The sequence below is a fragment of the Zootoca vivipara genome, chromosome 10 (assembly GCF_963506605.1).
Source record: "Zootoca vivipara chromosome 10, rZooViv1.1, whole genome shotgun sequence".
NCBI lineage: Eukaryota > Metazoa > Chordata > Lepidosauria > Squamata > Lacertidae > Zootoca > Zootoca vivipara.
Genome location: NC_083285.1, coordinates 39,470,388 through 39,496,200, shown reverse-complemented (window position 1 = coordinate 39,496,200; position 25,813 = coordinate 39,470,388). Strand labels below are relative to the sequence as shown.

General features: G+C 41.1%; 1 protein-coding gene across 1 annotated transcript in view; it reads left to right on the top strand.

The window, feature by feature from the left end:
- Positions 1-1,149: 1,149 nt before the first annotated feature.
- The window catches only part of AGBL3 (AGBL carboxypeptidase 3), a 36,395-nt gene continuing 11,731 nt past the window's right edge, over positions 1,150-25,813 (top strand). The window contains exons 1-15 of the mRNA XM_035128513.2: positions 1,150-1,254; positions 4,875-4,979; positions 5,821-5,881; positions 8,567-8,752; positions 11,952-12,059; positions 13,418-13,565; positions 14,507-15,289; positions 16,784-16,949; positions 17,367-17,493; positions 18,511-18,611; positions 18,753-18,832; positions 19,004-19,052; positions 20,833-20,931; positions 23,324-23,392; positions 25,058-25,171. Of these exons, the coding sequence (XP_034984404.1) occupies positions 4,914-4,979; positions 5,821-5,881; positions 8,567-8,752; positions 11,952-12,059; positions 13,418-13,565; positions 14,507-15,289; positions 16,784-16,949; positions 17,367-17,493; positions 18,511-18,611; positions 18,753-18,832; positions 19,004-19,052; positions 20,833-20,931; positions 23,324-23,392; positions 25,058-25,171 (2,157 nt within the window). The 5' untranslated portion in view covers positions 1,150-1,254; positions 4,875-4,913. The remainder of the gene's footprint in view (positions 1,255-4,874; positions 4,980-5,820; positions 5,882-8,566; positions 8,753-11,951; positions 12,060-13,417; positions 13,566-14,506; positions 15,290-16,783; positions 16,950-17,366; positions 17,494-18,510; positions 18,612-18,752; positions 18,833-19,003; positions 19,053-20,832; positions 20,932-23,323; positions 23,393-25,057; positions 25,172-25,813) is intronic.

The window sequence follows — 25,813 nt, the reverse complement described above, 5'->3', positions numbered from 1 at the left end:
TCTCCAGTGCCTTGTGCCTGCATTTCCTTGACTCAGAAGAAATATCAATGCACCTCAAATATCTACGCAAAATGGTCGCCTTGTTTTCAGGCAAGACCTTGAGCACCTAGAATAATTAGGTGATTTCTACCACTGCCACCCCTGCTGTGATGATGTAATACTGATGAACCTCCTCTGTTGAATATATATGCCCAGCTGAATTTATTGTGTTGGTTTTGCTTGGCAATTATTTAAATATCCTTAGTAAAGATCTTTATTAGCCTATTGCTTTTTCCTAGGTGGGCACAGTGAGTTGGGAAAATTTCTTCTCTTGGGAATTGCATCCCTTTGTGTTGGGATTGTGAAATAAACAAACTTGGCAACACTCCCAGATGGCAAGTATACCTGCTTCCCTGTTTTTTTAAAAAATAATTTTTATCGGCTTTACAAATACAAAATACAAATAAACAGAGAATAAAAAGTATATCTATATAAAGTGATTATCTGAATCTCAAGACTTCCCCCCCATCCCCTCCATCTACTACTGCATATTCATCCATACTCCAATTTCTATATCAAACCGTATTATCCATTGTAATTTTTACACTACAAGTGAAATCAAAATCGTGTCTTTGTTTCCATCTGCTTACAATGGTCTCCTACATAACTTATAATCCCCCCCCTCTTTTATATAAAAAAATTGCCCTCTTGGTTTCTGAGTTTTCCAGTCAGTTTTGCCATCTTTGCATAGTCCATAGTGCTTCCCTGACATTTCATCCATTCCCTTGTGAGGTTCCTGCACCTTGAACGAAAGGGGAAGAAATCCAACAGGTGGGGCTTTTCCGCAGAGTTGGCGGAACCTCACCTGTTGAGTTTCTTCCACTCACACGACAGTGATAGGAACGGGGAGGCAGTCAGAGAGCAGATCTAAATAGAGGAAGGGGATGGTGGGACCAGCAGCCCCGGAGGAACTGCTCTCGGCGGCGGGGGGGAACGGGGGTCCGGCCACAGTTCCACCCAGGAACCGAGCGGTTCGCAGTTGCCGTGGCAACGTCTTTTCTCGGCCTCCTCCGCTCGGAGCAGCAGCCCCGGCGCCATCACTGGCCCGAAGAGGCTGCCGAGGCCACGCCCTCGCTGTGCGGCGGTTTGACTTGGCGGCTGGGCTTTTCCGCCAAGGGCGGGGTTGAGGTTTAGCCATGCGGGGTTAGGGATTTCCCGGCTCCTTCCCACCCCACCCCCGAACCCGGGAATCAGCATTCACACGTTAATTCAAAGGTGAGGGAGGAGCGGGCATGAATGGTGTGCGGGCAACAGAAGGGCGTCTGTGGCACTGAAAGGCGTGTAGGCAGAAATGGGCGGCGGCGGCGGCGGGGGGGGGGAAACCAGGTGCAGCTCTCCAGGGACGTGGGAATAGGTGCCTCATGGCCCCTGACACGTATGTTTGTGACATTTACCTAGCCTTGTTGCTCTGGCAGGGGGGCTGGTGTTTATAATGGGATAGGTGTTCCTCATACCCACCGTTTGTTTGTTTTTTGTTTTTTTGTGTTTCTCTTTTGCAGCGTCCACATGACGTTGTTGGCATCAAAATGCCAGCCTGTTATTCCTTCCCATTTAATCCAGGCCTACTTTTTTCCCCTGAGGAAAATCCTATACAGTGCGTCCTTTGTTTTTAAACAACTTGTTGCCAATCTGTTTGCCATACCTCAGTGACCCATTTTCAGTATTAAGCCCCTGTCTGGAAGCACCCAAGCTTGGCAGTTCAGGGTAAATTCAGTGGTGCAGTTATATAATTTTACCTAGTTTCTGGCTATAATGGTGAGTTTGGGGGGCGGGGCGGGGAGGTTTGGCAGGAGGGGGGGGGGAGTTGATAAAGCATATTATTACTTTACTAACTTCAAAATATGGTTATCCAGTACAGTACTACTGCTGTATTTGGGGGCACTTCTCATTCTGTTAAATAGTGCCCTGGAATTAATGCCCCAGATGATATCACTGGGCAAACCTTTGCACTGGGGCTGGAGGTGGGGGAAACATTGCCCAGTAACTGCTGGGCAACTTTCCAAGGCCCATATGCAAGTGGTTGGTGGGGCCAGAGGCCTTTTTTATCATCTATCCAGACAGGCAAAAATGCTGAGGTTGTAAAGCGGGGCCTGGGGAGAATTTATAGACTGGAGGGCCAGTATTGGCCCCTGGGCCTATAGTTCCCAAACACAGCTTTGTGTATGTGTTTGTGTGCATTGTGGGTACTGGAGTACATTATGGGTACTTACATAGTGCATTTGAGGCGAGGTCCAGCTTTCTACCCATGCATGGGACTTGTCAGTATGCTAGTTTGCCTCCATGCATTCCTCCTTAACAGAAAATAACTGTTAAACCTTTATCAAATGTCTGAAATAGCATTTTAATGGGAATGCTGACCGTGTCTTACAGCCTGAGGGCTGAGAAAAACTGTGATTGCTGAAATTCTTCCTAGAATATGCCTCTCATTCCAGAATATTTCTTTTCTACAGTACTCTGAAATAAAGGCCAAAACTCTAGAAGCATCCCTCACTTTGAAATTTTGAGTGGTACCTGGTCGTAGCTGAATAAATAATAAGTGCACAGAATGAGTGTGTGCTGAAACTCTTCATCCTTTGCTTTTACAGTCATCCTTATCACATATGACCTTTACTGGTAACACTATTGATTTACTTTTGCCTAGCAAAACAAGAAAGTGTTTGTGGTGCTCCTTGACTGCTTATTGGTAGATTAAGGGCAACATAGGTTCTTGCTGTCTGTTAATATTTCTTTTCCTTCTTCCCATCCTTTGTTTTTACAGCTGTTACGATTTCCTCAAGTGGGTTCTGGGGATCGGAAATTGTTTCCCATTTTTAATAGTTCTGTATTATACAGACAGGGCACAAGGATATGCAAGCTTTATTGCCCCTTTTCATTCTGGTCAGGGAGGCTGTGAAGATGATACATCTCAGCAAAATGTTTGATTTTCAAAGTGATACATTTCCTACATTACTAAGGAAAATAAATCTTAACACACAGCAAAACCACATACTATGTTGTCCATAATCTGCCAGTAAGCAGAGAAGGTAGCATCAGACACATACAATTGTTTTGCAGAAATAGATCAATAGGTACTTATTGTCAATAATCAGCTCATGAGTAGAATCAGTTAACAACTAGAATTCAAAACTTATGGAGTAATTCAGTGTGTCTTCATAACATGTTACACTGTCTTTTGCTCACGACAAAAAATTACATTGCTTCATCAGTAATGGCCCCCCACTCCACACGTAAACTGCCTGGCAGAGGGCACAGATGGCTCTTTGCCTTTGACAGAATTTGTGCAGTTGATATGCACCGTGAAAGCAACGTTTCCCTCTCTTCGGTGTCCTATATCAGCCCAGTATATTGTTGCTGTTCCCTTAGCATTATTCAAGACCTTTGCTTTCAACATTGAAAATGAGTGGCCTATGTCTGTGAAATCTGAGAAAACTGACATAGGACTGTAGGAAACTGCCTTATACCAAGTCAGATTGTTGGCACATCTATTCTAGCTTAATATTATCTACACACTGATTGACAGAGTCTCTTCAGATTTTCAGATGGGGTATTTCCCATTCTTATGGCGATGCCGGCAATTTAGTCTGTAATCTTTTGCATATAAGGCAGATGCTGTACCACTGAGCTTTCCAAAAGGATGGGAAGAAAGTCCATTGTCTTCATTCTGTGATTTTTCTCTCTTATGGTAAATAATGATGCAGTGTTTCATCATGAAAGACCAGCAATGGTTTGAGGTCTTATCCTCACTACATTTTTGTGGCAATAACATGGACTCTAGTCCACTAAAGCTTATGCCATAATAAATTTGTAAGTCTTTAAAGTGCCACAAAACTATCGGTTGGCTTTGGTGGAAGAGACTTAACACATTTATCCCTCTGAGAATTAAAAGCTGTTATCGTATCAATGGCTACCCACAGTTATTTTTTAGGGATCTGCAGAAAAGATTAAATGGGAGAATGAAGATGTCAGAATCAAAGTCCCACTTACCGGTATAATACTTCCAAAGCAATCAGCAGCATTTTCTATGTGGAACATTGCTCTTGAGTCTGCTTATTTTTGGCTGCCTGCAGCAACGTTACTTGTGTCAAAATGACTGACAATGGAAACAACAACCTCACTATAGGGGTTGATCAAGAATAAACTGCCAGGAAGATATATAGTAATGTTGTTTTCACCAGCTTCTCAGAATCTGTGTAGTTGGTGCGCAGCCATGCTCAGGGGCTCTTGTGCCATCCAAGAAGGCCTGAGACTGTTGTTTTTGATACACATCCTACATAGCATCAAAAAGCAAGGGCAAATTATAATTGTAACACTGCATAGTGAAATTATAATAAACATAATCTGGAGATGTATGCTTTGTTCAGTTATAAACCTATTGGGTGATGCATAGGGCAGTAATAGAACTCACACATCCTATACTTAAAATATTTTGGCCACCTCATGAGAAGAGAAGAATCCTTGGAAAAGACCCTGATGTTGGGAAAGATTGAGGGCACTAGGAGAAGGGGACGACAGAGGACAAGATGGTTGGACAGTGTTCTCGAAGCTACGAACATGAGTTTGACCAAACTACGGGAGGCAGTGCAAGACAGGAGTGCCTGGCGTGCTATGGTCCATGGGGTCACGAAGAGTCGGACACGACTAAACAACAACATACTTAAAATGGAAAAATGCCTCTAGGTTGGAAAAGTGTTATTTCATAATATAATAAATACTAGTTGGTCAAAATGATTGGTGCCATGGATACTGGGGTTCTATTGCATCCTTTTTGTTTGTGACAAGAGCTGTAATCAAAGTTGCTATAGAGTTCAAACAGTTGATTTTTATGTGTTTTACAGACTGTGGAAGAAAAATAAAAGGCCTGGTTTCAGGAGATTATGTCCGAAGATTCAGATAAGGACAAGCAGCACATAGAACAAATAACCAGTGATGATTACAATTCGGTATGCTCAGTCTTCGGTTTTTTATTCTAGAATATATTATCTATTTCTTGTAATGTTTTATTCATTAAAGAAAATTTAGTTTGCCATCCCAGAATGGGAATATCTTATGTCTGTGCATGCCAGAGGAAACATGGTCTAGCTGGTGTGCTGTGGTGGTTAGAGTGTTGGACCTAGGAGCCCAGGGTTTGAATTCCAATATAGCCATGGTGGCCTTGGGCCAGTCATTGTCTCAGCCTAATGTACCTCACAGTGTTGTTGTGAAGATAAAATCGAGAGAGGGAAACCATGTACTTCATTCCAAGCATTGATTTCCACCACTGACTACTAAGGAGCATTTATAATAATTCTGGCCCTGTTAATCCTCTCACATGTTTCCAAATTCACAGCAGGATATTATGCAATGAGCAGTTAACATAATTCATTGGACTCATGCACAACAGATTCAACAGAAGTTTAGAAATCTATACAGACTTTGGGGATGGGGAAAAACGAACTCATTTATCTGACTTACAAGGGAGGCATTGCTTACATCTTTGCTCACAATCCAACAATTCTTGATATACTGTTTATTAAACTGTTTATTTAAGGTCTCTAATGGTGTGTCTATTTTTCATATTTTAAAGCCTGCAATCTGTTCTCTTTCATGATACCCTCTTGGTTTCATTTCACTGTAGTACTGTACAAAGTTAGCAAAAATAAACAATTCAATTATTTCTTTATTTAGAATCATAATGGTCACTGTTATTGAGCGCACAGTGCCGCATTTCAGATATTTTTGTCCACTTTCCGTGTGCAAGAAACACGTGACCTTACTTTCTGCTGTTTTTTTCTGTTTTTTTAGGACGAAGATCCCTTTAACCCATTTTTAAGAGAAGATCTTGAGCAGTGTGCCTTTTTTGCAGGTCTGAATATCGTTGTTCATTGTCAAACTAGTGAACTGAAATGCATTTGGGTAAGGGTAGGGAAGGATTAGTGGCTAGGTGGAACATAGCAAAGTTCTGGCATGCATAGTGTTGCAAAAAACGTCTAAAGAAATCATGTTCAGTGTCAGACATGAGGATAAATGAGGCTCCTTACGGGGTCCCGGTCGTGGGATCACATTCATCCAGTGCTTTACCAGCTTAAAGAAAACATCTCTAGATCCTTTAGATCTATCCAATTATCGCCCGGTTTCGAATCTTCCGTACCTGGGTAAGATAATTGAGAGAGCGGTTGCTGAACAGCTTGGTAGGTTTCTGGATGAAACACTGGCTCTAGATCCATTTCAGTCCGGCTTTCGCCCTGGTCATGGGACCGAGACAGCTCTGGTCGCCTTAACAGATGATCTCCGTAGACAGCTGGATCGAGGTGGGTCGGGACTGCTGATTCTTTTAGATTTGTCAGCAGCCTTCGATATGGTCGATCACGAACTTTTAGACCACCGCCTTGCCGACGTGGGGATTCAGGGCACAGTCCAACAATGGCTGCGTTCCTTTATCTCAGGTCGGGGACAGAGGGTGGCGCTAGGGAGGGAGTTGTCGCCGCGGCACTCCTTGGTGTGTGGAGTCCCGCAAGGCGCAATCCTTTCCCTGATGCTTTTTAATATCTTTATGCGCCCCCTTGCCCAGATTGTCCGGATTTTTGGGCTGGGTTGTCATCAATATGCTGATGACACCCAGATCTATCTGTTGATGGACGGCCGCCCTGCCTCGGCCCCGGACACACAGACCAGGTGTTTGGAAGCTGTGGCTGGATGGCTGCGTGGGAGCTGACTGAAGCTAAATCCTTCAAAGACAGAGGTCCTCTGGCTGGGTCAGGACGACATGGGGTTGGGGGGCCAACTCCCATCTCTTGCAGGGGCTCAATTAGTGTCAATTCTGTCAAGAGTTTGGGTGTAACCTTCGACACCTCCCTTTCCATGGAGGCGCAGGTTGCAGCCACAGCAAAGGTGGCATTTTTCCATCTCCGCCGTATCAAGCAGTTGGTCCCTTACCTCTCTCGCCCTGATCTGGCCACAGTGATCCATGTGATGGTCACCTCCAGGCTTGATTATTGTAACTCGCTCTACGCGGGGCTGCCCTTGAAGCTGACCCAGAAACTCCAGCGGGTGCAGAATGCTGCGGCGAGGCTCCTTACGGGGTCCCGGCCGCGGGATCACATTCATCCAGTGCTTTACCAGCTGCACTGGCTCCCGGTGGAGTACAGGATCAGGTTTAAGGTGCTGGTTTTGACCTTTAAAGCCCTATGCGGCTTGGGACCCTCGTACCTACGGGACCGCCTCTCCTGGTATGCCCCGCGGAGGACCTTAAGGTCCACAAACAACAATATTCTGGAGATCCCGAGCCATAAGGTGGCTAGATTGGCCTCTACTAGGGCCAGGGCCTTTTCAGTATTGGCCCCAACTTGGTGGAGCGCTCTTTCACAGGAGACCAGGGCCCTGCGGGATTTGTCATCTTTCTGCAGGGCCTGCAAGACAGAGCTGTTCCGCCTGGCCTTTGGGTTGGACTTAGTCTGACCCCCTGTGTTTTCCTCCCTCATGGCTTGGATTTATGGACTACTTAAAATGAGGCTGCATTTTAAATTTTAATACTGTATTTTAATCTGTATTTTAATTAATTGCTTTTTATGTTTTATTGTAATTTTATTGGTGTGAGCCGCCCTGAGCCCGGTTTTGACTGGGGAGGGCGGGGTATAAATAAAAATTTATTATTATTATTATTCGCTGTCAAAATACAGTAGGTGGTATAATATCAATATTTATATGTGGCAATAATATTTTTGTGATCTGTACAGGCGACTCCCTGCTTATGCAGTGAAATGTGCATAAGTGGAAGCCCCCTTGAGAGTACTCATGGCTTGCGATGAGACCCTCCCCAAAGCCTGACAAGGATGTCATCTTTGGGCTCTGGAGAAGGTCTCCTCATGAGCCAGGAAGTCTTTCCAGTTCTTTCTACACTGCTGGGTTGCTGGCGCTGTGTGTGTGCAGTTGTGTGCAAGTAGATCACACACAAGTGGGGAATTGTCTGTGATGTGATGACGGCATGAGGAGAGTTCCTTGAAGCTGGAGGCATAAAGTAGCCACCCTAAAAAGGGTATGTGCTAATAGAAATGAAGAAATAATAGCACTTGCAAAACGTAACAAAACCACACACCCAAGTGTTTTGAAAGCAAATTCTGCATTTTCTTCCTTAAACAAATTTGATAAGGGTGGCCTGGACCAGTTTATAAATTACTATAAAAACACAGTTGCTACTTCTGCAATGTTGTGTTCTTATACAGATTGATATTTTGTTGTTTTTAATGCCCAGCAGCTGCAAATGAGCTTTGTTTTAATGATCTTGTTATTTTATACCTTGTTTGTGGTTATTTGTATATGCTTGCTTTATTGTTGCTTCTTCATGTTCTATAAGATAGAAGGTCTAGGCTTCTTTTGGAGGAAAGGCAGTTCATACATACAGTAAAAAAATAAATACAGCACAGGAATCATGTCAGATAGGCAGATGAGATTATTCTTTTCAATTGTATCAGACAACTTGGCTGTCTAATTTAAGTTATCCAAGGCCAAATGAGTCAATGCCTTCTCGCCTCCCCCCCCTCTAATCTTATAGATTCTTTTTATGATCAACTTTTGCCACGGACCACACAGATTTTATTGGAATATAACTCGGGGAAATGGGTGCCACGACTTCGTGAACCACGAGATTTATATGGCCTGTCTCCTGCAGCTGGACACCTGAATCTAGTACGCTGGCCCCATGAGTATGAAGTTATCAGAGAGAAAATTGAGCATATTGGTAAATGATATTAAAAGTGTGTTCTGATGTGATAGTTTTGTAGCTAGTTATTAAAACAATATTTTCCTAAATTATAATTTATATAGTAAAGCATTTTATAATCCTTGCTGCAGTCAGTTAAAATTTTGAAAACCTTATATTGAAGGAAGTATATTGGAATACATACAGTATTACTTTGAATGTTGAAAGGAAAGGACAACAGAACCTAAACAGCCTCATAAACGAATGTGCCCTTAACTTTCATATAAAGAAAGCCACACACCCTTAATTAACAGTATCATTCAACCCTTTAGTTTCATTAGTTGGATGAGAATAGGATTGAGACTATATGCATAGGATCCAACTGTAATGTTTAGTAATAGAAGAGCCCTGATGGTTCAGACCAAAGACATATCTAGTTCAGCATCCTGGTTCCCCTGGATAGTTGCCAATAAAGTCTGCAGTGCAGTAACATTTGACTTCTAAACTTACTTACGATTTCCCCTTTGTATACAAATCGCCTACTTTTTAAAGAAAAGTCAACAGGGTCAACCCTCTTCAGAACACTTGTGGGTTATTTAATATGTCAACAAAAGAAGCTCAGCTAGAAGGTCTACTGTTATTGAGAAGTTACTGAAATGCAAGCTTGGGGTGTAGAACAAATGCAAAAGGAGATGTAGAACTGGAGGAGCACATGGCTAAAAACATTAAGAGCAAAAATTAAATACATTTGAAGCAAGAAATCAAATAGGAGCCAGTATGTTGAATGACAGGAGAGTTTAAAGGTAGGAGAATAAATAGATTTCACAACAACAGAATGAAGCCTGTGCATCTGACTTCACAATGAAACATGTAGGGTACAGATCAGTGCTTCTGAGCTTTTTCAGGAAGATGTCTGAGGAACTGAGGCAGATGGTGATAATAAGATATTAAGTTATGGGTCTTATTTGCACATTTTAAAAAATTATCAAATCCCCAGTTCTGCATGGTACCCATCCATGAATTTCTCAAGAATTCAAATGTGAAAATGCTGAGCTTTTAACGAAAGTACATTACTCAGCCCTAAATTGACCTCAATACCAGCCCAGCCTTTAGTCTTGTTTTAAAGATAAGTAACAAAAGCTGGGGAATTGTTATGACAGTAATTTACGGTAATCTGATGTTACGTTTTCAATTCCACTTGGTTTTTCCAATTGGATAGTAGTGGTTATTTCATTATGATACAACTGGATTATTTGTGTAATGGGAATTATGCTTTATGAGTTGAACCTTACTCTGTCATAGAAATGATCAGTGGAGATCAGTTGTCTTAAAAATCATGTGCTTATGTAGCTAATAACAGAGGCCCCTTCAAAATCTTAATTAAGTCACTATTTGTAACCACTATTTGTAATGTTGTTGTTTGTTGTCCCTTTCAACCCAATTTCTAAATAACTTTAGCTCCTATGCTTTATTATCACAAGGCTGCATTAGCCAAAGGGTTCTGCTGTCATTTACTAGATAAGTTAAAATGTGTATAAATATGCCAGCAACTAATATAAAGCTGAGGCTCCCAAAACCATAAATATTATTTTGTACTCACATCAAATTTTAGCTCTTTGGCACCATATTTTCCAACTGTAAAGTAGAAACCAAATGTAATTTTCATATAAGTTGACATCTGTTAACTCTCAGCAACAGTTAGGATCAGATTGCTGTTCGTTTATAATCCAACATGTGAAGATGTATTAACTTAAAGCATTGATATTTCCATAATAGGACAATTCTGAATGCCTGCTACAAAATGAAAATGAAATGTTATCATAAAGATACAGAGATAGTCTTAAGAAATTAAGGTCTATCACATATGAAAAGATAATATGTGTAATTGTCTATCATATCCTGTCTGCTTTGGTGAAGCTTCGTTCATTTCAGTGGGGATTTCAAGTTGAATCATTTTATGCAAGTTTTTCTTGTTCCAAAGTTTGTGGTCTCATACTGACACCTTCTGGAAAAAGCATCCTTCTGCTCTTGAAAAATAATTTCATGAGGAAATGCTTGAAAAACCTTGGAGGTATTCATAGAACACAATGAATCTGTGAACTAGACCAGAGTAATCCTTACCTGTGACACATGAAGAGTGTATAGTTCTTATTCTTGAATAATGTTTCCTTTAATGTGAACAAAATGATCCTTTCTTAGTTCAGGGCCTCCTAAAGGTACATTATACTAAAGCAAAGTATTGTATCTATACAGCACACGTACACACCCAACTACAGTGTATAACTAAAGTATCTGGGATTTAAAGAAATACACTTGACCAGCCAGTCACATACACCAGTGGTTGTTTTAATGAGGTATTTTCATTAAAGAATGAGGTCAATTCTTTGTAAAGCATCCTGAAGATGAATGGTGCTTTTAGTATTAATAATAAGCATGTACACATATTAATATACAACAATGTGTTTTACACAGTAATATGTCTGTGAGAGGGGAATTATTGGTTTGTAAATGTTTTTGTTTTATTATGTATTTTGTGTTCTCGTTTTGTATTTTTATGTTATGAACTACCCTGTGATCTTCAGGTGAAGGGCAGTATAATGAACAACAACAACAATATAGCAGATGTTTTGTTTCACATTTTCATCAAAACAGTGCCCATTGCCAAAAGGAGATGCTGATGTTCAATTTTTAAGTTGTCTTGTGAGTTTCTCTCTTTGGCAGTGAGGAACTCTTGTAGTAACAACAGCAAATGTAAACTTGTACGCATTGCTTCTTTGGATCACAGCCACTATGTTGACAACATACGTGCATCTGCTATAGAAATTATGTATATGATGTAATAGAGAACAAGGAACTGTCCAGATTTCAGTGGTGCAGGGTAATGATTTCATTATAGATAAGGCTGAAGGTTCTTCTCATAGGCTACAAATGAATCTTGTTAACTTCTGGGGTGTCTATCTTTTTTGTTTCATCAAGATTTTATTGTCCATGGCATTTACTTCTTGATCATGAAATAGGAGATGACAGATTATCAGCATTTCCATTTATAAAATAGTTGAAATGTATCTTAGCAATTGAAGCCAGCCACAAAGGGATTTTTAAGGCAACACTTCCTTACTGTTTAACAATGCATAAACATAAAGCTAATTTCGTGATTTTTGGTTGCATGACAAACACAATGAATGTTTTGAATTAACAGCTATAATTACATGTTAATTTATTTATTTTGTATTTCCAGAGTGGGTTCCCCCTCAGCCGGAGCCACTATACAGTCCAACATGTCTGGGGATTGAGCCTCTTTGCACAGACCCCAGAGAGGGTGCTGTGGTGTATCTAGCAGATGGAGGTCTGAGTACATTTTATTACTGAGTGCATAATACTTGAAGCATGACCATGTCCATGATATTAAATGGTTTTCAATAGAAAAAATACATGCACATGTGTTGAAATATAATGGCAGACAGTGGTTGTTACTGAACAATTAACAGGCTATTACCGTATCCTAAAGATAATATCACGGGCAACTAGTTGCATATACTTTCTGGTGGCCCTGGATGACAAAAGGCTCATTTTGTATGTATAAGAAACTTAGTTATCAATCTGGGGCTACACCGAGCATCAAAATGAAGATACAAATACGCAGTTAAGTGTGAATGTGCGTTTGTTTAAGCTACACGCATGTATAGTCTGCAGCTGCATGCAGATCTGGTTTTTTGAATCGGGAAGATTAACATGGGAGCAAGTCCTATTGAATTCAGCAGAATTCACGTTCATTGACATAATGAGTGTAACTGTCCTCGCTCCATCCCTCAATTCGGGATTCCAGAAATCCCGAAAGCTTTATTAAAGAGATCCGTACACAATCTCCGCATCAGCTCAAGATACAGGTTACAAGGTTAAAAGGCACATCAACAGAGTAGGATACATGGCTAGAAATAAGTAAAGACATTGTTCCAAAACATGTTGTGCACCTTCCACTCTGGAGCTCATATTCATGTAGTTTCCCTCCCAAGCAAGAAGACTGAGCTTGCAGGTATGTGCTCCTGTGGGGATGGATCTGTTTGTGCTTGCACTGTCAGTGGCATGCTCTTGGCAATGGAACTTCAGTCCAGGCCTCCAATCTAGTTGGCTCCATTCATTGACTGGCCAGCTCCTCTATTATTGTGGGAACCTTAACTCTCAGAAAGCAGGAAGGGGTTCCCCATCCCATTCCAGAACATCTGATAGCCCCAGAGCAGGGTCCCCCTCCACATCATTGCTTGAGCTTTCCCCAACCCCTTTCTCAGGCTTTTCATCTGACTGATTACCACCCCATCCCACTTGGTGGCATGGGGCCCGTGACAGTAGCTGATATTTTGAGGCAAAACTATTATTATGTAACACATATGAAAGTTAGTGTAAGCATTAAGAAAGCACTGCAGGATTGAACAAAGGCAGTGACACCTGCTATATACAGAGGCTGTATTCAGATGGTGGATATTGAAACCCAATAGCTACCATTTTAAACAGCTGTATATGATGCTGAATGCTTTTTGACCAAGTTTTAGTTTTGAAATTCCTAAGGGAAATCAAGCAATTCTGCAGTGGCACCAGGACACTCCCAAGTGGGTAGCCTCTGAGTGACCCCTCCCTTCTTGCACAGAATATTTTTCTAATAGTAATTCACAACTGAATAATAATTGTATATTTTGCTTCTCTCATTAGCTGATAAAGAGTCCAGCTTTATGTATTCTCGAATAGGGGGGAGCTTCCCCTCAAAGCACGTGCTTCCTCAATCCTGGGATGACTGGGACAATACTTTGATCTTTGAAGCACGATTTGAAAGTGGCAATCTGCAAAAGGTGGTCAAAATGTAGGTTGCTTACCATTTCCCTTTGATTTGCAGGAGTAGTTGCTGGTTTCTGTCTGCATTTGTTCTGGTGTTAAAGGGTGATATCCAACTACTATATTCCGGCGTATAAGACGACTGGGCGTATAAGACGACCCCCAACTTTTCCAGTTAAAATATAGAGTTTGGGATATACTCACCATATGAATAAAATGACCCGGAGTATAAGACGACTCCCGACTTTTGAGAAGATTTTCCTGGGTTAAAAAGTAGTCTTATACGCAGGAATATACTGTAAGTAATTACTTGAAGTAGACACATTGAAAACAGTAGGTTGACTACTTAGACTGAGTATGGATATCACCTGTACTCTTGTTTTTGGCAGACCTGGATTAATAGTTTAGAAAACTTGAAATGCAGATATCCATATACACTTGCAGAACAGTTTGTATTGGCTTATTAGAATCCCAGAATCACACAAAGAGGACTAATTTCTGACCACTCAGCACTTATACAAAATATACCGGTAGACAGTCAGGAGCACAAAAACACTCCAAATGTAATTATATGTGAATTGGTATGTACAGTATCATATGTGAATCAAAATAAAGCAGTAAGATAAAACAGCTACTGAACATAATTGTAAAATACAATATATATATATTGAAAGACATAAGAGAATATAACTTTACTGCTCATTCAAGACATCTGAGAATTTGATCTAAGCTCACCATAAAGATCATGTGGACTATTTTTAAAATACAAATATGTGCATGAACAAGTTCCTTACAAGCTTATTATAAGCAACAAAATCTACAGACATTTTTTGTGAAAGAAATTTGGGTTTAAAAAGATACATTTGAAATAGGAGTTAAAGGAGCAGCATATATCATGTTTCATAACTGTGCCTGAATGCCCAGCAGTATATTTTATACTAAAATACTTTTCTCCTTTTCCCATGCCAGTAGTGATTTTGAGTACCAGCTGACACTACGCACTGATCTCTACACAAATAAGCACACCCAGTGGTACTACTTCCAGGTCACCAACACCCAAGCAGGAATGCCCTACCGTTTCACCATTGTCAACTTCACCAAGCCAACAAGTTTGTATAATCGTGGTATGCGTCCGTTGCTGTATTCAGAAGCAGAAGCAAAGATCCACCAAGTGGGGTGGCAAAGGACAGGAGATGAAATCAAGTATTATAAAAACAATTTCGGCCAAGGTGGGCGCCAGTATTTTTCCCTGACATGGACGTTCCAGTTCCCGCATGATAGGGACACCTGCTATTTTGCCCACTGCTATCCTTACACTTACAGTAACCTGCAAGACTACCTAGCAACCGTTGTTAGAGACCCAAGGCGGTCCAAGTTCTGCAAGGTCCGCATCTTGTGCCATTCTCTGGCTAGGAACATAGTCTATGTTCTAACCATCACTAACCCCTTGCAAGATTTTCAGGAGGAAAAACGCAAGGCAGCGGTGATTTTGACTGCCAGGGTGCACCCAGGTGAAACGAATAGTTCCTGGGTGATGAAGGGCTTTCTGGATTACATTCTAGGGGATTCAAAGAATGCCCAGTTGCTTCGGGACACTTTTGTTTTTAAGGTGGTACCAATGCTGAATCCAGATGGCGTTATTGTAGGTAATTACCGCTGCTCTTTAGCAGGCAGGGACTTAAACCGCAACTATAAATCGGATCTCAAGGAATCATTCCCTCCCATCTGGTATACCCGCAGCATGATCAAAAGGTAAAAAGGTAACACCATCCCTCTTCTGTGTCCAGTATCACCACTCTTAGTTCATTATTAGACCAATATTTATTAATATGTAATGTGTATTCATCTGGTTGCATTGAACTTATTTTTTGTTCCAATTTTGTTGAAATTTTAGGTACATCTAAATACTGTTTTAATACTTTCCCTGACTGGCATGTATAAGGCCTCCAGGAAAATCATGAGTTAACGGCAGGTTTGCCTGGGTCTTAATTTGGACCATCTGTTTTGGGCTCAGATCTGGAAGTTAGCTTTGGGAAGTAGCATTTTCTTGAAGGCCTCCTACACACTAACCAAGTAAATGAAACTTGTTAGTCATTGTGAGTGTGTGTTCTGGTGGGCATGCAGGAGGCCTCCTCCACCCTGGCTTAGTACAGATGGCACTAGTCGATGATACTTAAGAACTATCTGTTTTATGTATTATTGGGTTTTTTTTCTTTTGCTGGTCTATGACCATAATAAATATATTATTCTAAGATGGGATGGCCCTAGTCATCACTGGTTTTTGAATGTTTTAAATTACGGTACCTATATTTAATGGTCTTTTACTGGTCTTTTTAGCTTTGAAGTTTTATTATGATAAAGCAGAACAAATATTTTATTAAATTTTATTAAATATAAAATGAAATAAAAATAAATCATCTTAGTCTTTGGGGGTTTGGTCCTTCCAGTTTAAACCATGCCTTTTGCAGAGGTGTTGGTTTTTTCCTGCCTGTATGTGTGTGTTTGGTTTTTTCTACAGTCTCTCTCTTTTTCTCTGTCTTTCAACAATGGTTGGAACTTGAGAGGGACTGAGGAATTGGCTGTATAATTCTAACTTATTCATATGCTCCTTCCTTCCTTCCTTCCTTCCTTCCTTCCTTCCTTCCTTCCTTCCTTCCTTCCTTCCTTCCTTCCTTTTTTCCTGGTGATGGGTTTAATGCATTGTTTCCATGGAAGACTCCTGCAAAGCCACTGGAAGGGAATATTCACAGTGAAGTAACCAGTATTCCATTTTAACGAACGTAGAATGGAAAGACCAATCTCTGGAGAAGAAAGGGAATTCCCCTATACCAATAAAGGGGACTGTTTTCCTCAACAAAGCTCTTTAATCTTCTGTTAACTGTGTTTTTCACATAATGACAGCAACTTATGTGATAGTTCTGTTTTTTAAACATTTGTCACATGTTGGCTGCAATGGAAAAAGCATTTTAATATTGTGCATCTAGTATCTGTCATAGGAAAGGCAGTAATGGCCTAATAGGTGCAACTCAGCTCTTATTGGACTCAAGGGAAAAGGTCCACTGACACTAATGCAGCTAACCAATGCCCTAGTGCAGGTTGTTCCAGTAGAAAAACAATCCCTCAAGCAATGATCATCTTTAATACCTTTAAGATATTTCCTACAATTACTATCACAACCCAAAAAATCAAGATGTCTGATTTGCAGAAACCAAAGCTGCTCTTATTTAACTTTCTACCTTGTTACAGAATGATGGGAGAGCGCAATGTTCTCCTATATTGTGACCTTCATGGTCATAGCAGGAAAGAGAATGTCTTCATGTATGGCTGTGAAAAACGAGATCATCAAGAAGAAGGGGCAGGCTTACGTCAGCGCGTTTTTCCTTTCATTATGAGCAAACGTTGTCCCGATAAAGTAAGCTGACATTTAACATTAATATGTAAGAAATCATCTCTTTCGGTACATTAAAAATTTGCTAAATCACTTGACAGTTTTCCAAGTTGTTTCATTGTAAGAAGCTGGTGCTTTAAAAATATGGGATTATATTGTGATAGTTGTTAAACATACTAGGAGCTTCCTTAGTGAGTCCCTTTAGGAGCATGCACCATGACATGAAGTTATATCATGCATTTCCTTCTGCCTCTGCCCTCTACCCCACATCTGTAACAGCCTATAAGAGGATATGAATGACTTGACAATGTGATATCACCAGTAAACCAAACTATGTGCTGAGGAAGACTGTGGCATGGGGAGGCCATTTCTGGGCACAGCTGTATAGTTTTGGCCTCGTTGCAAAAGCGCGGTAGTAATTCCACTTCTCTCTTTGTTAAGTTCTCGTTCCAAGATTGCAATTTCAAGATACAAAAAGCTAGAGAAGGGACAGGTCGAATAGTGATGTGGAAGATGGGCATCAGCAACAGCTATACCTTAGAAGTTACTTTCTGTGGGTCTAAATTGGGTAAGGCAAATAAAGTTTTTCTCCAGAATATATATTTAAAGCATTCAAAGAAGTCTCATGTCTTGTAGCTGCAGATTCTTTAAGAGATAATGTGAGCTTATTGTGTTTGACATAAATACTACATAGGAAGATATGTTGAAATGTTAACATTGTAGGTATATATTAAAATTGCATTTGGCCCAAGAGATAGTGGTTGTGGGTACCAAATGTAACAATTACAGGGAGTAAATGACTATAGAAGGGATTTTGGCTAATGAGTTTAAAACAGAGTTTATACTGAAAACAGAGTTTATTACCTGAAAGTTAAGCTGTATTTACACAGCAGACTAGTTTAACTGTGATTCCCTCTTTGGGTATTGTAGTTATTTGAAGTTGGGTAGCTAAGGAATCTCTAACACAGAATTCTCACACTTTCACAACTTTGAAGCTGTGGTTGTTGAACTGATATCAAATATTTATCTACCTTATACTGTAGATGTGTCCTTGTGAAGGAATCGGACTATTTAATATAAAAAAGCAATCTTTTATATAGTTTTGTGTGGAAATTATTGGTGTTAATTTGCTTCCTACTGTCAACCTTAGATGGCAGATAAATACTTTGGGAGATGGTAGAAAATAATGAGGAAAAGTGTGAATTTGAGGCAGATTAATCTGCAATGGAGTTAAGGCAGGAGAGTACTTGTTTGGTTTATCTGGATTGGGTTATTTTAAAAAAGGTAGCTGAAGGTTATAATTGGAAAGCAAAGGGTATAATTGTAAAGGCAAAGGAATGGAGGTTCTCAAAAGGAGCTATGGGAAGGAGTTTGGGAATATGGAATGTGAAAAGCCATTTGATGAACTTTTGAAAGTAAAAGGTTTAAAATAAATATAAAATGTTTTGCTAACAAAAAAGTGTTATTGGGTTGGTAGCAGTCCAAATTAAAATGTGGAATTCCATCAGTGGAATTAAAATAATTGCTGGTATTGAATAGGACAGTTATTTCTTCACTGGTGACTGGTCGTCCCCCCTTTTTCCAGGCAGTAGAAATGGTACCCACTTTAGTACCAAAGATCTAGAATCCATAGGACACCATTTCTGTGAGTCACTGTTGGACTTCTGCAATAAAAAGAAGAGTAAGGTAATGCAAATAAACATTTCTTGCAGCAGTAATATCTGCAGCAATTATGTACTTATAGGAATACAGTCAAAGTATTTATTATTATTTGGAAGTAGTGAGGCACTAAATTTTATTGTTAACTTAGTGTGTCTTCTTCCTTAGTATAACGAGTGCCTGAATGAATTGGAGGAAATGCGAAAACAGGGTGTTCTATCTGCCTCTGTCAATGACAGAGATTCCAGGTAAAATGACCTCTTCTAACAATTGTTTTATTTCTAGCTTGTTATTGAGGAAATCAGTGCCATGCTTTCCAGATGTGTTTGCTGAGCAGATAATTGATTTGTTGTGCAGACAAATTCTAGAAATCCATACTCTTGTAAATGAAAATAAGCATAATTATTTTTCTTTTACAGCTCTGACAGTTCAGACTCCAATGAGGTTACCGTTAAACTAGAAGCCCAGGTATGATATACATCACCATCAAAAATTAAGCTTCAGTAAGATTTTACTTGAAATTAATTTCCTTGAAATGTAATATAATGATATACAGAACAGTATATTGATGTTTAGTTGCAATGTGTCAAAATAATATAGACACACCAAGTTTTTATTCATAAGAAATATACTGGAAAACAAAAAGAAACAACTAGCAGTGCTTGTTTTATAATGTAGAACACAACTACTTTATAATATCAATTTGAATGGCAGATTTAGAATTCTTCATACTATCGGGAACACGCTTCTCAATATTAACTGACATATCAACTATTCTTCTGTAAATTGTATCTTCAGACAATGGAATTTTCACAGTCAAGGCACAGGCAGGCTTAATTGATTTTCCTGCTTGTTGTACGTGGGTTTGTCTGTTGAGCAATCCATTCTGTCACTTGGTAAGATATAATTTGCATCTTATCTGAGACTTTTACTCATTTTTTGAAATGTGTTCGCTAGTATTTCTGCTGTTCCAAAAGCCTTTCAAAATATTGAACCTTTTTGTTTTGCCAGATTTCCGTGTTTTTGACAGCAGACGTCTTGTCATCTTGTTTGGGGCTATGTTGGAATTGGAAAGCTTCTTGCCACAGATCAAACACATAGGCTGAGGGACCTTTTCATCTCCAGCCCATGTGAAACTGAGACTCAGAGATAGATATCCACATATTGCTGACAAACGTGGATCACTAAGATTGTTTTCAGTATCACTTGATGCACTTATGCTCATTTTGAAAAGACGGCTATCCATATTCTGCAAAAAAAAATTTTTTTTTGATACTGTACTGTATACTACACTACACTGAAATGTTTAACTATTTCTTGGATTGTTCTTGAATCTTTCCTTCACACTTGCCATCCTTTCCTGCCAGAACCTCTGCTTTAGGGAGTCTTCCTCAACCAGACACAGCAGACCACAATATTGTTATTGTGAGTAGCAAGTGGTGGCACCTAGTTTTGCTCTACTTGTCTCCCTGCACAGCAAGATCAGTTCTGTCTTCTGAGAGGCCCAGCTCCAATCATCACTGAGGGAGGGGGGATGAGACAAGAAGCAACTGGCTGGGCACAAGCTTTGCTTCCCTCTCCCAGGACTTATAGCATGCACTTCATGTTAGCTGGGAACATTTGAAAGGTGCAGAATAGGTGGGGCTGAACAAGACATACAAACTGTGAGTGATAAATCAGAAATCAAATGTGGAGAACATATGCTCAAAGAGGGAAAGATGTCATGCTAAATAGTCGTTTCATTTAGGGGGAAACTAAGCATTTCAAGAAATATTAGTTTGGTGCTACTGACAAAAATAGAAACCTCAAAATAATAGTCTTCATCTCTATCGATAACATCTGATACAATTTACCCCAACCCTTGGCTGACATTGTTACACTGTGTTTCCACCCCAGTCCAGTCATTGGGGTGCATTGATGTGGAGGAGGGTGAAGAGATGCACATTATATTTTCAGGAAATCGGGATGAATTGTGTTAGATTTTATTGAGGAGAATTTGGAATGTGAAATGGGGGCATGTCTGCCATTTTTGGCAGCAGCGCAGTGTTTCTTGCAACATCTAGTTGCTACTGAAGGAATTTTTTTATTTTGCAACATCTAGTTGTTCCCTTAAATCCTTTTGAGTTACTAAGATCTAAGAATAAATTTTAAAGGCTAAATAAAGAAAAAAATACAATGTAGATAACTGTAATCCTATTAAACCCAGATATACATTTAAATTTGTTTGTTTGTTTGTTTTGCTTGTTAGGCAAAACCAAGAAAGAAGTATCTGAAAATCAAGAAAGAAAGGAGTGCCTTTCTGGTATCATCAGGAAGAAGATTTTCTAAACATCCCCATGAATCAATTGTAAAGCATTATTATTATAAGTATTAGTATTATTAGTATTATTATTAGCACTAGATATTAACGAGATTAGTAGGGTTGCCATATTTTGAAGAGCAAAAAAGACACACACAGACAAGCGCCCCCCTTTTTTTTGTTACTTCCCCCGCCCCGCACATCCAGTGGCCCTTATGCTTTGTGACCCCCAACACTCCTCCTGCCCACCCACAAGGGGCCGCAGGCTTTTGTTATTGTGCATCACAACCCAAGCAAAGCAGTCAGAGGTTTCTCAAACTCTTCTCAACCCATACACCCAACACCCTCCTCCTGGGTCTCGCCCAGGCAGCTGTCAGAGGAGGAGAGCTGGCAGGGAGAGAGGGAGGGAGGCCAGGCAGTGAAGGCACATGGCAAGTCCAGCAGCCATGCTGAGGAGATGCACTGAGCGCCCCCTCACACAAACAAACCGCAAGCAAGGGAGCATGTGCGCCTTCTTTCTGCCCCCCCATCTCCTGAGATGCCGTTGGCACCACCTGGCACCTCGTGCACCTCCTTCACTGCTGATCCTTCCTCTCCCATAGCTGCCAAGTCTCCCGTTTTCCCCGGGAAACCCCCATTTTTACTTACCTTTTCCCGGTGGTCCCCTGTATCACTTCGTCTCCCGTTTTTCTCCATTATTTTCTCCTGCCGGCGGCCATTTTTTTCTGATTTGCCCTTCTATGGGCACAAAAAATGGCCAGCGGCGGCTTCAAAAGTCGCATCTACGCATGACCGGAAGTGCGTAGATGCGACTTCCGGTGTCAGCGGCGGCCATTTTGGTGCCCATAGATGGGCAGGGCGACACCGGAAGTTGCGTCGACGCACTTCCGGTCATGCATAGAAGCTACTTTTGAAGCCGGCGGTGGCCATTTTTGGTGCCCATAGAAGGGCAAAGCGACACCGGAAGTTACATCGACGCAACTTCCGGTGTCACACGGCTGCCGTTCCCGGATTCTGCAGTCCGGGACTTGGAAGGTAAGCTCTCCCTCTCCCTCTCCTCACAAACCCAGTTCGCGCCTCAGCGCTGCCCATCAATGGCTGAGGTGTGTGAGGGAGGAGGCCCGGCTGGCCAAGTCCTCTTTTCATCCCAACCAACCATGTTGGAAAAGGCCAGGAATGCCATGTCCATCTAAACAAAAAAAACCTCAGACATTTTGCTTAATTTTAAAAATCCTCCCAGACAGCCATTTTAAGCCTAAAAAGTAGGACATATCTCGAAAAATCCAAACATATAGCAACCCTAGGTACCGTATTTTTCACTCCATAAGACACACTTTCCCCCCTTCTAAAACGTAAGGGGAAATGTCTGTGCATCTTATGGAGCGAATGCATGGTCCCTGGAGCGGAATTGCCCAGGGGCGAAAAGCAGATTGTGATTTTTAATTTTTTTATTTTTAGAAAGAGCTAAAGGTTGACAAGAGGGAAAGAGAACCCCCTCAGCAGCTGATTGCAAGAGATCGGGAGGGAGATAAGAGAAGCTAACTCCCTTCCCGGCCCCATCCCCTTGCCCAGGTCTCCACTGTTGTGTTTCCCCAGTGACATGTGACTGGCTGATTAGTTTATCTGTCTGGAAACTGTAGAAATGGCTCGCTTTCCTTTCCTAAAGAAGCTGCAGAACTGTGAGTTGAACTCCATAAAAACAGGATTTTCCCCTTTGCAAAAAAGCTGCACAGCTGTGAGCTGATCCTCAAAAAAATGGAGCTTCCCCCCTTTGCAAAAAAGCTGCACAACTGTGAGCTGATCCCCCCAAAAACAGGGCTTTTCCCATTTGCAAAAGAAGCTGCACAACTGTGAGCTGATCCCCCCCAAAACGGGGCTTTTCCCATTTGCAAAAGAAGCTGCACAACTTTGAGCTGATGCTCAAAAAACCAGGGCTTTCCCCCTTTCCTCCTCTAAAAATTAGGTGCATCTTTTGGTCAGGTGCGTCTTTTGGAGTGAAAAATGTGGTATTTCTATATAATTTATAACACTGACAGGTAATCAGAAGAATCACTGTGCAATTTATTGTTTAAGAATATATTGTTGGCCTGGCAAATGCACCAATGTCATGAAGATAAACCAGGATTTTGTCACCTAAGAATTGTTACTTGACCTTCAGGATTCTATCCATCATAAGACCAGGAACAGACCTTATTCTTCACTTCTTAGATCCATCACAATAAAGTTATAAACTGAACTAGGAAGATCCAGTACTTATTTGAGTAGACTGGTGCAGTTCAGAAAAGGTGTCTTCAGTACAACACTTTCTTTTGTGGAAATAGAAGGAAAGTGCATATTGAAAATTCCAGAAATATTATGAAGAGTATTTTGTTTACTTTTGCATCATTTTAAGTATAATGGTTTCTCTTATAAATACAGTAATCCCTTTCTTCCTGTTTAGAATGGAACCAAAAAATCAGAAGAATCTTCCCACAGAATTTCCAAGAGCCATGAACAATTTATTAAAAATGTAAGGATTTCTATGTATTGTGAAAGATCTGTTGTCCTTTTGTGGTCAGAATAGGGTTATACAGTATACAGCACAATAGTTAACTGACAGGTATCTGATGAAGTGTGCATGCACATGAAAGCTCATACCAAAATAAAAACTTAGTTGGTCTTTAAGGTGCTACTGAAGGAATTTTTTTTATTTTGTTAGCAAACATTAGTTAGTCAAATATCCTGCTTATATGAATTCTCTGGTATACCCATATGAATGTATTTGAAATGTTTGATATTTTTAGTAGCTGTTTATAATTGCTCTTTTCCTCAAGTATTCAGAAAAGTGAAAGTTTATACTTTGGATAAGTATAAACTTCTTCTTTTTTTTAAAGGCTTTTTGCAGTACTGTTACAGTTGTTACTACTACTAACTGAAATATAGTTACTCACCAAATCAGCAAGGGAGATACTAATCTGTATTAGTATCATTAAGGATGTAGTTGCACATCTCTTTCACGTTTCTGAGCTGGGCCTATTGAACTGTTCAATGCTTTTGATGCATGTACCCACCCATCTGTGTCCACTAGCTGCTGTACACAATTAGAGTTGAATAAGGACCAATTGCTGTGAACATTCAGAATAAGCCTGTGTATGTCATACATGAAGCATGCCAAAGTTTATGTTTCAGGGGCGTACCCAGGATCAAAATTAGGGGGGGGCAAGGGGCGGGGGCAAGGGGCGGGAGGGGAGGGGCCACAGTGGGAATATGGGCGGGGCTGCGTGGCCTGTGTCCTCCCAGCTCTTCTGAGGAGGCAGCCCCAGGCTCTTGTTCCCGGCGCGAAGCTCCAGAGGCGCGCGGGGAACGCAAGCCTGGGGCTGCCTCCTCCGCACCTCCCAGGTCTTCCGAGGAGGCGGCCCCAAGCTCCCGTTCCCGGCGCGAAGCTCCAGAGGTGCGCGGGGAACGCGAGCCTGTGGCTGCCTCCTCCACTTACACTCCCCGCTCCCGCTTAGCGCTCCTCCGCTTACGCTCCCCTCGCGCCTCTGGAGCTTTGCGCTGGGAGCCGGAGCCTGGGGCTGCCACGCTGCGCCCCTTAGCCTTTTGCTTCTGGGGGGGGGCAATTGCCCCCTCCTGCCCCCCTGCCCACGGCACTGGTCGCCCCTCTGGGCAGCTCGCCCCATCCCCCGGGTGCGCTGTTTCCCTCCGTCTCTTACGTTTACACCCCACCGCTTTTGCAGCTCGATAGTGGGAGGGGGAGAGGAGAAAGTGCGATGGGTTATGGAAAGGGGAAAGGGGGGAGGGCTGGTCTGTTTCTTTCTGGCTGGGGCCGCGCACCCCACTTTTTGCATTGAGATTTCTTTCTTTTTAGCTTGGGGGGGGGCGGGCAGCTGGCTTCTAGAGTAGGGCAGCTGCCCTAACTTGCCCCGTGGTGGGTACGCCCTTGTTATGTTTAGCTTTTTTTAGGGATCTGCCAAAGTTGTTCAGCTTTTTTTTTGAAGAGATCGTCCCCTAAAGTTGTTGAGCTTAATGGGGGTGGCAGGCTTCTGCTGGGGGGGAGGCAGAACCTCAATTGAGTACTTTCAATGCTTTTCAGTAATTTTTGTGCCCCCCATTGGCTACACCCATGCCAGGGTATTAGTTCTTCCCATGTAAATGAAGTGACTGGTAATTAGTACATGTTTCTCTTTCTCCACAGACCCAGGTTTTTCAGAATCTGAAACCAATGAAGCTGCAAAACATGCAAAAGGAAAAATATGAAATTACCAAGCAGACTGTAGAATCTTTCCCCCGAACACCCAATGCTAAAAAGGTTTGGCTGGCCCATTAATAGAATAATTTTCCAGATAACCAGAAAATGCATATTGATTTATGTTAATGACAACGAAAAGCAGAGTTTGATTTTGACATTAGGAAAAGCTAAAATGATGCTGTGTTCTGTTGTTAAAGGGATATCTGACAATGTAATATACCGCTTAAAATAATATGTGTGCTTTGCAATTTATTTATTTATTTATTTTTAATCACTGAAATAGAACAGCATTATGGAACCCACTCTAGTTAAAAGAATCATAGTTCCTTTTACTTTGTACAACAGTGCTTGGACAACAGACTTTAAGGTCACCTGCTGTTTCTTTATCTCCTGAGAAGTTGTTAACATCAAAGGTCCTTTACCTTTGTTTTAAGACTTTCAGTAGAAGTGATGAAAAAAACCTTTGTAGCTTATTCAGAGCAATCAATGAAATAAATTGAGCGATTATTTCTTTAACTTTTAGCAGACAGGTATTCTGTTTTACAGAAATGTATTTTAAAGTATTAATTTTGAGTCACTAACCCCTGGAATGAGGGACGTGGGTGGCACTGTGGGTTAAACCACAGAGCCTAGGGCTTGCCAATCGGAAGGTCAGCAGTCAAATCCCTGTGATGGGGTGAGCTCCCATTGTTCGGTCCCAGC